Source organism: Scyliorhinus torazame, chromosome 26, assembly GCF_047496885.1.
Source record: "Scyliorhinus torazame isolate Kashiwa2021f chromosome 26, sScyTor2.1, whole genome shotgun sequence".
Lineage (NCBI taxonomy): Eukaryota > Metazoa > Chordata > Chondrichthyes > Carcharhiniformes > Scyliorhinidae > Scyliorhinus > Scyliorhinus torazame.
The window spans coordinates 41,725,959-41,740,111 of record NC_092732.1 but is presented as its reverse complement, the minus strand read 5'-3'; the positions used below and the strand labels follow the sequence as shown (position 1 = coordinate 41,740,111).

General features: G+C 60.4%; 1 protein-coding gene across 1 annotated transcript in view; it reads left to right on the top strand.

The window, feature by feature from the left end:
* Nucleotides 1–14,153, top strand: part of LOC140403003 (CREB-regulated transcription coactivator 2-like) — a 125,224-nt gene that overhangs the window by 58,226 nt on the left and 52,845 nt on the right. The window contains 2 exon segments of the mRNA XM_072490658.1: nt 1,403–1,504; nt 4,479–4,540. Coding sequence (XP_072346759.1) covers nt 1,403–1,504; nt 4,479–4,540 — 164 coding nt within the window.

Sequence of the window (14,153 nt, the reverse complement as noted above, 5' to 3'; positions counted from 1 at the left end):
TCAGAGGGTCAGTACTGAGGGAGCGCCGCACTGTCAGAGGGTCAGTACTGAGGGAGTGCCGCACTGTGGGAGGGTCAGTACTGAGGGAGTGCCGCACTGTCAGAGGGTCAGTACTGAGGGAGTGCCGCACTGTCAGAGGGTCAGTACTGAGGGAGCGCCGCACTGTCAGAGGGTCAGTACTGAGGGAGCGCCGCACTGTCAGAGGGTCAGTACTGAGGGAGTGCCGCACTGTCAGAGGGTCAGTACTGAGGGAGTGCAGCACTGTCAGAGGGTCAGTACTGAGGGAGTGCTGCACTGTCAGAGGGTCAGTACTGAGGGAGTGCCGCACTGTCAGAGGGTCAGTACTGAGGGAGTGCAGCACTGTCAGAGGGTCAGTACTGAGGGAGTGCTGCACTGTCAGAGGGTCAGTACTGAGGGAGTGCCGCACTGTCAGAGGGTCAGTACTGAGGGAGCGCCGCACTGTCAGAGGGTCAGTACTGAGGGAGTGCCGCACTCTCAGAGGGTCAGTACTGAGGGAGCGCCGCACTGTGGGAGGGTCAGTACTGAGGGAGTGCCGCACTGTCAGAGGGTCAGTACTGAGGGAGTGTCGCACTGTCAGAGGGTCAGTACTGAGGGAGAGCCGCACTGTCAGAGGGTCAGTACTGAGGGAGCGCCGCACTGTCAGAGGGTCAGTACTGAGGGAGCGCCGCACTGTCAGAGGGTCAGTACTGAGGGAGCGCCGCACTGTCAGAGGGTCAGTACTGAGGGAGTGCCGCACTGTCAGAGGGTCAGTACTGAGGGAGTGCAGCACTGTCAGAGGGTCAGTACTGAGGGAGTGCTGCACTGTCAGAGGGTCAGTACTGAGGGAGTGTCGCACTGTCAGAGGGTCAGTACTGAGGGAGTGCAGCACTGTCAGAGGGTCAGTACTGAGGGAGTGCTGCACTGTCAGAGGGTCAGTACTGAGGGAGTGCCGCACTGTCAGAGGGTCAGTACTGAGGGAGTGCCGCACTGTCAGAGGGTCAGTACTGAGGGAGTGCCGCACTCTCAGAGGGTCAGTACTGAGGGAGCGCCGCACTGTGGGAGGGTCAGTACTGAGGGAGCGCCGCACTGTCAGAGGGTCAGTACTGAGGGAGCGCCGCACTGTCAGAGGGTCAGTACTGAGGGAGCGCCGCACTGTCAGAGGGTCAGTACTGAGGGAGTGCCGCACTGTCAGAGGGTCAGTACTGAGGGAGTGTCGCACATTTCTACTGGCTGGGCTGAGATTGTGACTCCCCCTGTGACAAAGCAATTCTTTTGTAACTGCTTTGGTGTCTGCACCGTCCTGTGGGCTATCTGGCATGGGAGGGACAGAATCTCTGATTACTAATGATCCACTTCAACATCCTGTCTGATTGGAGTTTAATTATTTTTCAATCTTTTCCAGAGTCCCTTCAACTCGTTGCTGGACTCCAGCCGTGGCACACGTCATCATGGATTGGTGGAGAGGGTACAGAGAGCAAGGCTGATGTCCCCTCACAGACGGCAGATATCCTTTTTCCTTCGCATGGTCCTGCTTCATCTCATTAACTCACCCGCTGCGTCACCGCACAGCCGTAGCCGGGTGCACTGTCCACACGATGCACTGCAGCAACTCACCGTGGCTGAATGGACAGGGCCTGGCAACCCCACGACCACTGGGAGGACAAGGGCAGCAGACACATGGGAACAGCACCAAGAGCAAGTTCCCCTCCAAATCAGTCGCTATCCCGATTGGAAATCTATCCGCTGTCCCTTCACTGTCGCTGGGTCAAAACTTGGGGGCTCGCTCCCTAACAGCATTGTGGGTGTACCTAGCTCTGACCAGAAGAAATAGGAATAGGAGTCGGCCATTCACCCCTTCGACCTAGTTCGCCATTTGATATGGTGCAACGCTCATCCAGTCCACTTTCCTGCCTTCCCTCCGTAATCTTTAATTCCCCTCCTGATTAAGAACCTTGCGACCTCAGCCTTCAAGGATGCGACCTGGCGTAGAGAAATCCAATGATTCCCCACTCTTTGGGAGAAGAAATTCTTCCTCAAATCCATCATAAATGAGCCCCCCCTGGGCAGCAGGGTGGCGCAGTGGGTCAGCACTGCTGCCTCACGGCGCCGAGGTCCCGGGTTCGATCCCGGCTCTGGGTCACTGTCCGTGTGGAGTTTGCACGTTCCCCCCGTGTCTGCGTGGGTTTCGCCCCCCACAACCCAAAGACGTGCAGGGTAGGTGGATTGGCCGCGCTAAATTGCCCCTTAATTGGAAAAAATGAATTGAATACTCTAAATGAAAATTAATAAATGAGCTTCCCATTATTGTGCGTCAATGCCCTCTGGTCCTACAGTCTCCCGCTCGTATCACCTCTTACTCTTCCGAACTCCAAGGAGTACAGACCCAACCTGTTTAATCTTTTCTCATACAGCAGTCCCTCCAGACCCAGGGTCATCGGAGTAAATCTCCTCTGTACTGCCTCCAACGATAATATATCTCCTGAAACAAGAGGACGAAAACTGTACACAGGTTTCTAAATGTGGCCTCACCAGTACCTTGTACAGTTGCAACACTTCTTTACTTTTATACTCTACCCCCTTGAAATAGAAGCCAACTTTCCGTTTTGTTCCCCGATTACCTTCTGTGCCTCTCCGCTCGCTTCCTGGGTTTCATGAACAAGGACCGCCCCCCAAGTCCATCTGTGCTACTGCTTTCTGCCGGCTCTCTCCATTTCAACAATAATCCGCCTTTGCATTCTTTCTTCCAAAATGTACAATCTCGCAGCTTCCCACATTGAATTCCATTCGCTAACTTTCCACCCACTCGCTTAACCTTTTTTTTATCATGAATTTTGAATGCCCCCAATTCATTTTTTTCCAATTAAGGGGGCAATTTTGCGTGGCCAATCCGCCTCATCTCCACATAGAACATATAGAACGATACAGCGCAGTACAGGCCCTTCGGCCCACGATGTTGCACCGAAACAAAAGCCATCTAACCTACACTATGCCATTATCATCCATATGCTTATCCAATAAACTTTTAAATGCCCTCAATGTTGGCGAGTTCACTACTGTAGTAGGTAGGGCATTCCACGGCCTCACTACTCTTTGCGTAAAGAACCTGCCTCTGACCTCTGTCCTATATCTATTACCCCTCAGTTTAAAGCTATGTCCCCTCGTGCCAGCCATTTCCATCCGCGGGAGAAGGCTCTCACTGTCCACCCTATCTAACCCCCTGATCATTTTGTATGCCTCTATTAAGTCTCTTCTTAACCTTCTTCTCTCCAACGAAAACAACCTCAAGTCCATCAGCCTTTCCTCGTAAGATTTTCCCTCCATACCAGGCAACATCCTGGTAAATCTCCTCTGCACCCACTCCAAAGCCTCCACGTCCTTCCTATAATGCGGTGACCAGAACTGTACGCAATACTCCAAATGCGGCCGTACCAGAGTTTTGTACAGCTGCAACATGACCTCCTGACTCCGGAACTCAATCCCTCTACCAATAAAGGCCAACACTCCATAGGCCTTCTTCACAACCCTATCAACCTGGGTGGCAACTTTCAGGGATCTATGTACATGGACACCTAGATCCCTCTGCTCATCCACACTTCCAAGAACTTTACCATTAGCCAAATATTCCGCATTCCTGTTATTCCTTCCAAAGTGAATCACCTCACACTTCTCTACATTAAACTCCATTTGCCACCTCTCAGCCCAGCTCTGCAGCTTATCTATGTCCCTCTGTAACCTGCTACATCCTTCCTCACTGTCGACAACACCACCGACTTTAGTGTCGTCTGCAAATTTACTCACCCACCCTTCTGCGCCTTCCTCTAGGTCATTGATAAAAATGACAAACAGCAACGGCCCCAGAACAGATTCTTGTGGTACGCCACTTGTAACTGAACTCCATTCTGAACATTTCCCATCAACCACCACCCTCTGTCTCCTTTCAGCTAGCCAATTTCTGATCCAATCTCTAAATCACCCTCAATCCCCAGCCTCCGTATTTTCTGCAATAACCTACCATGGGGAACCTTGTCAAACGCTTTGCTGAAATCCATATACACCACATCAACTGCTGTACCCTCGTCTACCTGTTCAGTCACCTTCTCAAAGAACTCAATAAGGTTTGTGAGGCATGATCTACCCTTCACAAAGCCATGCTGACTATCCCTGATCATATTATTCCTATCTAGATGATTATAAATCTTGTCTCTTATAATCCCCTCCAAGACTTTACCCACTACAGACGTGTCTTTGGGGTTGTGGGGGTGAGACCCACGCAGACGCGGGGAGAATGTGCAAACTCCACACGGACGGTGACCCAGAGCCGGGATCGAGCCCGGGACCTCGGCGCGGTGAGGTGGCAGGGCTAACCCACTGCGCCGCCGTGCTGCCCCTCCACTCACTTAACCTGTCAGCATCCCCCTGTAAACTGTTGATGCCCTCCCCGCAGCCGGCTTCCTAATTTCCTTGACCGATGTGCTCACGTCGACAGTTCCCCGTACAGTTCGGCGTACTTGTCGCCCCCCCCTGACACCAGCTGGAGAAGGTAAGGAACTTCCTATTTAATTGCTCTCAGGATGTGACGCCGCGGTTCCCTATCTCGACAGTGGCCGAACGAGACAAGTGGAGATAAAGCGCCCCCCCCCCCCCCCGTTTGGTGGGAGGTCACCATTACAGTGCATCGCCTTTCATGCGGACATTTTCCATTGCAAATCGCGGAACTGTATTTCAGATGTTGCAACTTGTAATAGACAAAGGGTTGGCCAGACCCGCAGCCCGATGTAAGTGTTCGACGCAGGGTTGTGGGTGCAGCAGGTTGATGGGGAGTGAGGGTTGAGTGATGTGTACCTGAGCAGCGGGGCCCAGCAGTGAGGACTGTTGAGGTAAATTTCTCAAACGTTGGCATTTGTGCCGTCTCTCGGTCCGCCTGCTGTCCTGAGGCGGCTTTCTCCCTGTTGGACTCTGTTGGCAGGAGACACAGAGCTGGCTGGATCTGGCCACACTGACCACAGGAGTGTTGCTGTATCCCAGTATCCTGTCCGGGCCCCTCGGTCATTGCACTCTGTCCAGCTCACGGACCGGGTATAATGACCGGCCTGACCGGTGCAAGTTGACTTTTGTCTTTGAAGCGGGAGTCTTGCGCCTGGGCTCTGAAGTATTTCCCGTTGCTTGTTGGGCCTGTTGCCGCCGTCCCCATCAGCGGTTTCCATGTCTGCTGGATCATGGGTCGGATCTCTCCGCGCTCGTCAATTCCTGCCCCGCGGGAATGCGATCTGGACAGGTCACCTTCTTTCGATCCTCTCTGCTTGTTGTCCCTCTCTTCCTCCATGGTACTGCACTCTGGAGCTTCTTCGCCTCTCTCTGACCTGTGAACTGGCCCCCAGTGCTGCCCTTTGACCTCCCTACCTCTTGATTTCCATTCACATCTCAATGGGAGAACCTGCAGGTCGCATGGCCAACGGGAACTGTCTCAGAGTGATAGGGTAGTGCAGACAGGAAGAGAGCATTCGGCCCTGGTGAGTGAGTGTGGGCGGCACTGGTGAGTGAGTGTGGGCGGCACTGGTGAGTGAGTGTGGGCGGCACTGGTGAGTGAGTGTGGGCGGCACTGGTGAGTGAGTGTGGGCGGCACTGGTGAGTGAGTGTGGGCGGCACTGGTGAGTGAGTGTGGGCGGCACTGGTGAGTGAGTGTGGGCGGCACTGGTGAGTGAGTGTGGGCGGCACTGGTGAGTGAGTGTGGGCGGCACTGGTGAGTGAGTGTGGGCGGCACTGGTGAGTGAGTGTGGGCGGCACTGGTGAGTGAGTGTGGGCGGCACTGGTGAGTGAGTGTGGGCGGCACTGGTGAGTGAGTGTGGGCGGCACTGGTGAGTGAGTGTGGGCGGCACTGGTGAGTGAGTGTGGGCGGCACTGGTGAGTGAGTGTGGGCGGCACTGGTGAGTGAGTGTGGGCGGCACTGGTGAGTGAGTGTGGGCGGCACTGGTGAGTGAGTGTGGGCGGCACTGGTGAGTGAGTGTGGGCGGCACTGGTGAGTGAGTGTGGGCGGCACTGGTGAGTGAGTGTGGGCGGCACTGGTGAGTGAGTGTGGGCGGCACTGGTGAGTGAGTGTGGGCGGCACTGGTGAGTGAGTGTGGGCGGCACTGGTGAGTGAGTGTGGGCGGCACTGGTGAGTGAGTGTGGGCGGCACTGGTGAGTGAGTGTGGGCGGCACTGGTGAGTGAGTGTGGGCGGCACTGGTGAGTGAGTGTGGGCGGCACTGGTGAGTGAGTGTGGGCGGCACTGGTGAGTGAGTGTGGGCGGCACTGGTGAGTGAGTGTGGGCGGCACTGGTGAGTGAGTGTGGGCGGCACTGGTGAGTGAGTGTGGGCGGCACTGGTGAGTGAGTGTGGGCGGCACTGGTGAGTGAGTGTGGGCGGCACTGGTGAGTGAGTGTGGGCGGCACTGGTGAGTGAGTGTGGGCGGCACTGGTGAGTGAGTGTGGGCGGCACTGGTGAGTGAGTGTGGGCGGCACTGGTGAGTGAGTGTGGGCGGCACTGGTGAGTGAGTGTGGGCGGCACTGGTGAGTGAGTGTGGGCGGCACTGGTGAGTGAGTGTGGGCGGCACTGGTGAGTGAGTGTGGGCGGCACTGGTGAGTGAGTGTGGGCGGCACTGGTGAGTGAGTGTGGGCGGCACTGGTGAGTGAGTGTGGGCGGCACTGGTGAGTGAGTGTGGGCGCGGCAGCACGGTGGGTGAGCGTGTCAGCACGGTGAGTGTGACGGCACGGTGAGTGAGCGTGTCAGCACGGTGAGTGTGACGGCACGGTGAGTGAGCGTGTCAGCACGGTGAGTGTGACAGCACGGTGAGTGTGACGGCATGTTGAGTGTGACAGCACGGTGAGTGATCGTGTCAGCACGGTGAGTGTGACGGCACGGTGAGTGTGACGGCACGGTGAGTGTGACGGCACGGTGAGTGAGCGTGTCAGCACGGTGAGTGAGCGTGTCAGCACGGTGAGTGAGCGTGTCAGCACGGTGAGTGTGACGGCACGGTGAGTGAGCGTGTCAGCACGGTGAGTGAGCGTGTCAGCACGGTGAGTGTGACGGCACGGTGAGTGAGCGTGTCAGCACGGTGAGCGTGTCAGCATGGTGAGTGTGACGGCACGGTGAGTGAGCGTGTCAGCACGGTGAGCGTGTCAGCACGGTGAGTGAGCGTGTCAGCACGGTGGGTGTGACGGTACGGTGAGTGAGCGTGTCAGCACGGTGGGTGTGACGGCACGGTGAGTGAGCGTGTCAGCACGGTGGGTGTGACGGCACGGTGAGTGAGCGTGTCAGCACGCTGAGTGTGACAGCACGGTGAGTGAGCGTGTCAGCACGGTGGGTGTGACGGCACGGTGAGTGAGCGTGTCAGCACGGTGAGTGTGACAGCACGGTGAGTGAGCGTGTCAGCACGGTGGGTGTGACGGCACGGTGAGTGTGACGGCACGGTGAGTGTGACGGCACGGTGAGTGTGACGGCACGGTGAGTGAGCGTGTCAGCACGGTGAGTGTGACGGCACGGTGAGTGTGACGGCACGGTGAGTGAGCGTGTCAGCACGGTGGGTGTGACGGCACGGTGAGTGTGACGGCACGGTGAGTGTGACGGCACGGTGAGTGTGACGGCACGGTGAGTGAGCGTGTCAGCACGGTGAGTGTGACGGCACGGTGAGTGTGACGGCACGGTGAGTGAGCGTGTCAGCACGGTGGGTGTGACGGCACGGTGAGTGTGACGGCACGGTGAGTGAGCGTGTCAGCACGGTGAGTGTGACGGCACGGTGAGTGAGCGTGTCAGCACGGTGAGTGTGACAGCACGGTGAGTGAGCGTGTCGGCACGGTGAGTGTGACGGCACGGTGGGTGTGATGGTACGGTGGGTGTGATGGTACGGTGGGTGTGATGGTACGGTGAGTGAGCGTGTCAGCACGGTGGGTGTGACGGCACGGTGGGTGTGATGGTACGGTGAGTGAGCGTGTCAGCACGGTGAGTGAGTGTGACAGCACGGTGAGTGAGCGTGTCAGCACGGTGAGTGAGTGTGACAGCACGGTGAGTGAGCGTGTCAGCACGGTGAGTGTGACAGCACGGTGAGTGAGCGTGTCGGCACGGTGAGTGTGACGGCACGGTGGGTGTGATGGTACGGTGAGTGAGCGTGTCAGCACGGTGAGTGAGTGTGACAGCACGGTGAGTGAGCGTGTCAGCACGGTGAGTGTGACGGCACGGTGAGTGAGCGTGTCAGCACGGTGAGTGTGACAGCACGGTGAGTGAGCGTGTCGGCACGGTGAGTGTGATGGTACGGTGAGTGAGCGTGTCAGCACGGTGAGTGAGCGTGTCAGCACGGTGAGTGTGACGGCACGGTGAGTGAGCGTGTCAGCACGGTGAGTGTGACAGCACGGTGAGTGAGCGTGTCGGCACGGTGAGTGTGACGGCACGGTGGGTGTGATGGTACGGTGAGTGAGCGTGTCAGCACGGTGGGTGTGACGGCACGGTGGGTGTGACGGCACGGTGGGTGTGACGGCACGGTGGGTGTGATGGTACGGTGAGTGAGCGTGTCAGCACGGTGAGTGAGTGTGACAGCACGGTGAGTGAGCGTGTCAGCACGGTGGGTGTGACGGCACGGTGAGTGAGCGTGTCAGCACGGTGGGTGTGACGGCACGGTGAGTGAGCGTGTCAGCACGGTGGGTGTGATGGTACGGTGGGTGTGTCAGCACGGTGGGTGTGATGGTACGGTGGGTGTGACGGCACGGTGGGTGTGACGGCACGGTGGGTGTGACGGCACGGTGGGTGTGACGGCACGGTGGGTGTGACGGCACGGTGGGTGTGTCAGCACGGTGGGTGTGACGGCACGGTGAGTGTGACGGCACGGTGAGTGAGCGTGTCAGCACGGTGGGTGTGACGGCACGGTGAGTGAGCGTGTCAGCACGGTGGGTGTGATGGTACGGTGGGTGTGACGGCACGGTGAGTGTGACGGTACGGCGAGTGTGACGGCACGGTGAGTGTGACGGCACGGTGGGTGTGACGGCACGGTGGGTGTGACGGCACGGTGGGTGTGACGGCACGGTGGGTGTGACGGCACGGTGAGTGAGCGTGTCAGCACGGTGGGTGTGACGGCACGGTGGGTGTGACGGTACGGTGGGTGTGACGGCACGGTGGGTGTGACGGCACGGTGGGTGTGACGGCACGGTGGGTGTGACGGCACGGTGGGTGTGACGGCACGGTGGGTGAGCGTGTCAGCACGGTGGGTGTGACGGCACGGTGGGTGTGACGGCACGGTGAGTGAGCGTGTCAGCACGGTGGGTGTGACGGTACGGTGGGTGTGACGGCACGGTGGGTGTGACGGCACGGTGGGTGTGACGGCACGGTGGGTGTGACGGCACGGTGGGTGTGACGGCACGGTGGGTGTGACGGCACGGTGGGTGTGACGGCACGGTGGGTGTGACGGCACGGTGGGTGTGACGGCACGGTGGGTGTGACGGCACGGTGAGTGAGCGTGTCAGCACGGTGGGTGTGTCAGCACGGTGGGTGTGACGGCACGGTGAGTGAGCGTGTCAGCACGGTGGGTGTGACGGCACGGTGGGTGTGATGGTACGGTGGGTGTGACGGTACGGTGGGTGTGACGGTACGGTGGGTGTGATGGTACGGTGGGTGTGACGGTACGGTGGGTGTGACGGCACGGTGGGTGTGACGGCACGGTGGGTGTGACGGTACGGTGGGTGTGACGGTACGGTGGGTGTGACGGTACGGTGGGTGTGACGGTACGGTGGGTGTGATGGTACGGTGAGTGTGACGGCACGGTGGGTGTGACGGTACGGTGGGTGTGACGGCACGGTGGGTGTGACGGCACGGTGAGTGTGTCAGCACGGTGGGTGTGACGGCACGGTGGGTGTGACGGTACGGTGGGTGTGACGGCACGGTGGGTGTGACGGCACGGTGGGTGTGTCGGCACGGTGGGTGTGTCGGCACGGTGGGTGTGACGGCACGGTGGGTGTGACGGCACGGTGGGTGTGACGGCACGGTGGGTGTGACGGCACGGTGGGTGTGACGGCACGGTGGGTGTGACGGTACGGTGGGTGTGATGGCACGGTGGGTGTGATGGCACGGTGGGTGTGACGGTACGGTGGGTGTGACGGTACGGTGGGTGTGACGGTACGGTGGGTGTGACGGTACGGTGGGTGTGACGGTACGGTGGGTGTGACGGTACGGTGGGTGTGACGGTACGGTGGGTGTGACGGTACGGTGGGTGTGACGGCACGGTGGGTGTGACGGCACGGTGGGTGTGACGGCACGGTGGGTGTGACGGTACGGTGGGTGTGACGGTACGGTGGGTGTGACGGTACGGTGAGTGTGACGGCACGGTGGGTGTGTCGGCACGGTGGGTGTGATGGTACGGTGGGTGTGACGGCACGGTGGGTGTGACGGTACGGTGGGTGTGACGGCACGGTGAGTGTGACGGCACGGTGGGTGTGATGGTACGGTGGGTGTGACGGCACGGTGGGTGTGACGGCACGGTGGGTGTGATGGTACGGTGGGTGTGATGGTACGGTGAGTGTGACGGCACGGTGGGTGTGACGGTACGGTGGGTGTGATGGTACGGTGAGTGTGACGGCACGGTGGGTGTGTCGGCACGGTGGGTGTGATGGTACGGTGGGTGTGATGGTACGGTGAGTGTGATGGTATGGTGGGTGTGTCGGCACGGTGGGTGTGATGGTACGGTGAGTGTGACGGCACGGTGGGTGTGATGGTACGGTGAGTGTGACGGCACGGTGGGTGCGTCAGCACGGTGGGTGTGATGGTACGGTGAGTGTGACGGCACGGTGGGTGTGACGGCACGGTGGGTGTGACGGCACGGTGGGTGTGACGGCACGGTGGGTGTGACGGCACGGTGGGTGTGTCAGCACGGTGGGTGTGACGGCACGGTGAGTGAGCGTGTCAGCACGGTGGGTGTGACGGCACGGTGAGTGAGCGTGTCAGCACGGTGGGTGTGATGGTACGGTGGGTGTGACGGCACGGTGAGTGTGACGGTACGGCGAGTGTGACGGCACGGTGAGTGTGACGGCACGGTGGGTGTGACGGCACGGTGGGTGTGACGGCACGGTGGGTGTGACGGCACGGTGGGTGTGACGGCACGGTGAGTGAGCGTGTCAGCACGGTGGGTGTGACGGCACGGTGGGTGTGACGGTACGGTGGGTGTGACGGCACGGTGGGTGTGACGGCACGGTGGGTGTGACGGCACGGTGGGTGTGACGGCACGGTGGGTGTGACGGCACGGTGGGTGTGACGGCACGGTGGGTGTGACGGCACGGTGAGTGAGCGTGTCAGCACGGTGGGTGTGACGGCACGGTGGGTGTGACGGTACGGTGGGTGTGACGGCACGGTGGGTGTGACGGCACGGTGAGTGAGCGTGTCAGCACGGTGGGTGTGACGGCACGGTGGGTGTGACGGCACGGTGGGTGTGACGGCACGGTGGGTGTGACGGCACGGTGGGTGTGACGGCACGGTGGGTGTGACGGCACGGTGGGTGTGACGGCACGGTGGGTGTGACGGTACGGTGGGTGTGACGGCACGGTGGGTGTGACGGTACGGTGGGTGTGTCAGCACGGTGGGTGTGACGGTACGGTGGGTGTGATGGTACGGTGGGTGTGTCAGCACGGTGGGTGTGACGGCACGGTGGGTGTGATGGTACGGTGGGTGTGTCAGCACGGTGGGTGTGATGGTACGGTGGGTGTGTCAGCACGGTGGGTGTGACGGCACGGTGGGTGTGACGGCACGGTGGGTGTGACGGCACGGTGGGTGTGATGGTACGGTGGGTGTGATGGTACGGTGGGTGTGATGGTACGGTGAGTGTGACGGCACGGTGGGTGTGTCAGCACGGTGGGTGTGACGGTACGGTGAGTGTGACGGCACGGTGGGTGTGACGGCACGGTGGGTGTGACGGCACGGTGGGTGTGATGGTACGGTGGGTGTGACGGCACGGTGGGTGTGATGGTACGGTGGGTGTGATGGTACGGTGGGTGTGATGGTACGGTGAGTGTGACGGCACGGTGGGTGTGTCAGCACGGTGGGTGTGACGGTACGGTGGGTGTGATGGTACGGTGGGTGTGTCAGCACGGTGGGTGTGACGGTACGGTGAGTGTGACGGCACGGTGGGTGTGATGGTACGGTGAGTGTGACGGCACGGTGGGTGTGTCAGCACGGTGGGTGTGACGGCACGGTGAGTGTGACGGCACGGTGGGTGTGACGGCACGGTGGGTGTGACGGCACGGTGGGTGTGACGGCACGGTGGGTGTGACGGTACGGTGGGTGTGAAGGTACGGTGGGTGTGATGGTACGGTGAGTGTGACGGCACGGTGGGTGTGTCAGCACGGTGGGTGTGATGGTACGGTGAGTGTGACGGCACGGTGGGTGTGACGGCACGGTGGGTGTGACGGCACGGTGGGTGTGACGGCACGGTGGGTGTGACGGCACGGTGGGTGTGACGGCACGGTGGGTGTGACGGCACGGTGGGTGTGACGGTACGGTGGGTGTGACGGCACGGTGGGTGTGACGGCACGGTGGGTGTGACGGCACGGTGGGTGTGATGGTACGGTGGGTGTGACGGTACGGTGAGTGTGACGGCACGGTGGGTGTGATGGTACGGTGAGTGTGACGGCACGGTGGGTGTGATGGTACGGTGGGTGTGACGGTACGGTGGGTGTGATGGTACGGTGAGTGTGTCGGCACGGTGGGTGTGACGGCACGGTGGGTGTGACGGCACGGTGAGTGTGACGGCACGGTGGGTGTGACGGCACGGTGGGTGTGACGGTACGGTGGGTGTGACGGCACGGTGGGTGTGACGGTACGGTGGGTGTGACGGCACGGTGGGTGTGACGGCACGGTGGGTGTGATGGTACGGTGGGTGTGACGGCACGGTGGGTGTGATGGTACGGTGGGTGTGACGGCACGGTGGGTGTGATGGTACGGTGGGTGTGATGGTACGGTGGGTGTGACGGCACGGTGGGTGTGATGGTACGGTGGGTGTGATGGTACGGTGGGTGTGATGGTACGGTGGGTGTGACGGCACGGTGGGTGTGATGGTACGGTGGGTGTGACGGCACGGTGGGTGTGATGGTACGGTGGGTGTGATGGTACGGTGAGTGTGACGGCACGGTGGGTGTGATGGTACGGTGAGTGTGTCAGCACGGTGGGTGTGACGGTACGGTGGGTGTGACGGCACGGTGGGTGTGATGGTACGGTGAGTGTGACGGCACGGTGGGTGTGTCAGCACGGTGGGTGTGATGGTACGGTGAGTGTGACGGCACGGTGGGTGTGATGGTACGGTGAGTGTGACGGCACGGTGGGTGTGACGGCACGGTGGGTGTGATGGTACGGTGAGTGTGACGGCACGGTGGGTGTGACGGCACGGTGGGTGTGATGGTACGGTGGGTGTGATGGTACGGTGAGTGTGACGGCACGGTGGGTGTGATGGTACGGTGGGTGTGACGGCACGGTGGGTGTGACGGTACGGTGGGTGTGACGGCACGGTGGGTGTGACGGCACGGTGGGTGTGACGGCACGGTGGGTGTGACGGCACGGTGAGTGTGACGGCACGGTGGGTGTGACGGTACGGTGGGTGTGACGGTACGGTGGGTGTGATGGTACGGTGGGTGTGACGGCACGGTGGGTGTGACGGCACGGTGGGTGTGACGGCACGGTGAGTGTGACGGCACGGTGGGTGTGACGGTACGGTGAGTGTGATGGTACGGTGAGTGTGACGGTACGGTGAGTGTGACGGTACGGTGGGTGTGACGGTACGGTGAGTGTGATGGTACGGTGGGTGTGACGGCACGGTGGGTGTGACGGCACGGTGGGTGTGACGGCACGGTGGGTGTGACGGCACGGTGAGTGTGACGGCACGGTGGGTGTGACGGTACGGTGGGTGTGATGGTACGGTGAGTGTGATGGTACGGTGAGTGTGACGGTACGGTGAGTGTGACGGTACGGTGGGTGTGATGGTACGGTGGGTGTGATGGTACGGTGGGTGAGCGTGTCGGTACGGTGGGTGAGCGTGTCGGTACGGTGAGTGAGCGTGTCGGTACGGTGAGTGAGCGTGTCAGCACGGTGAGTGTGATGGTACGGTGAGTGTGATGGTACGGTGAGTGTGATGGTACGGTGGGTGTGATGGTACG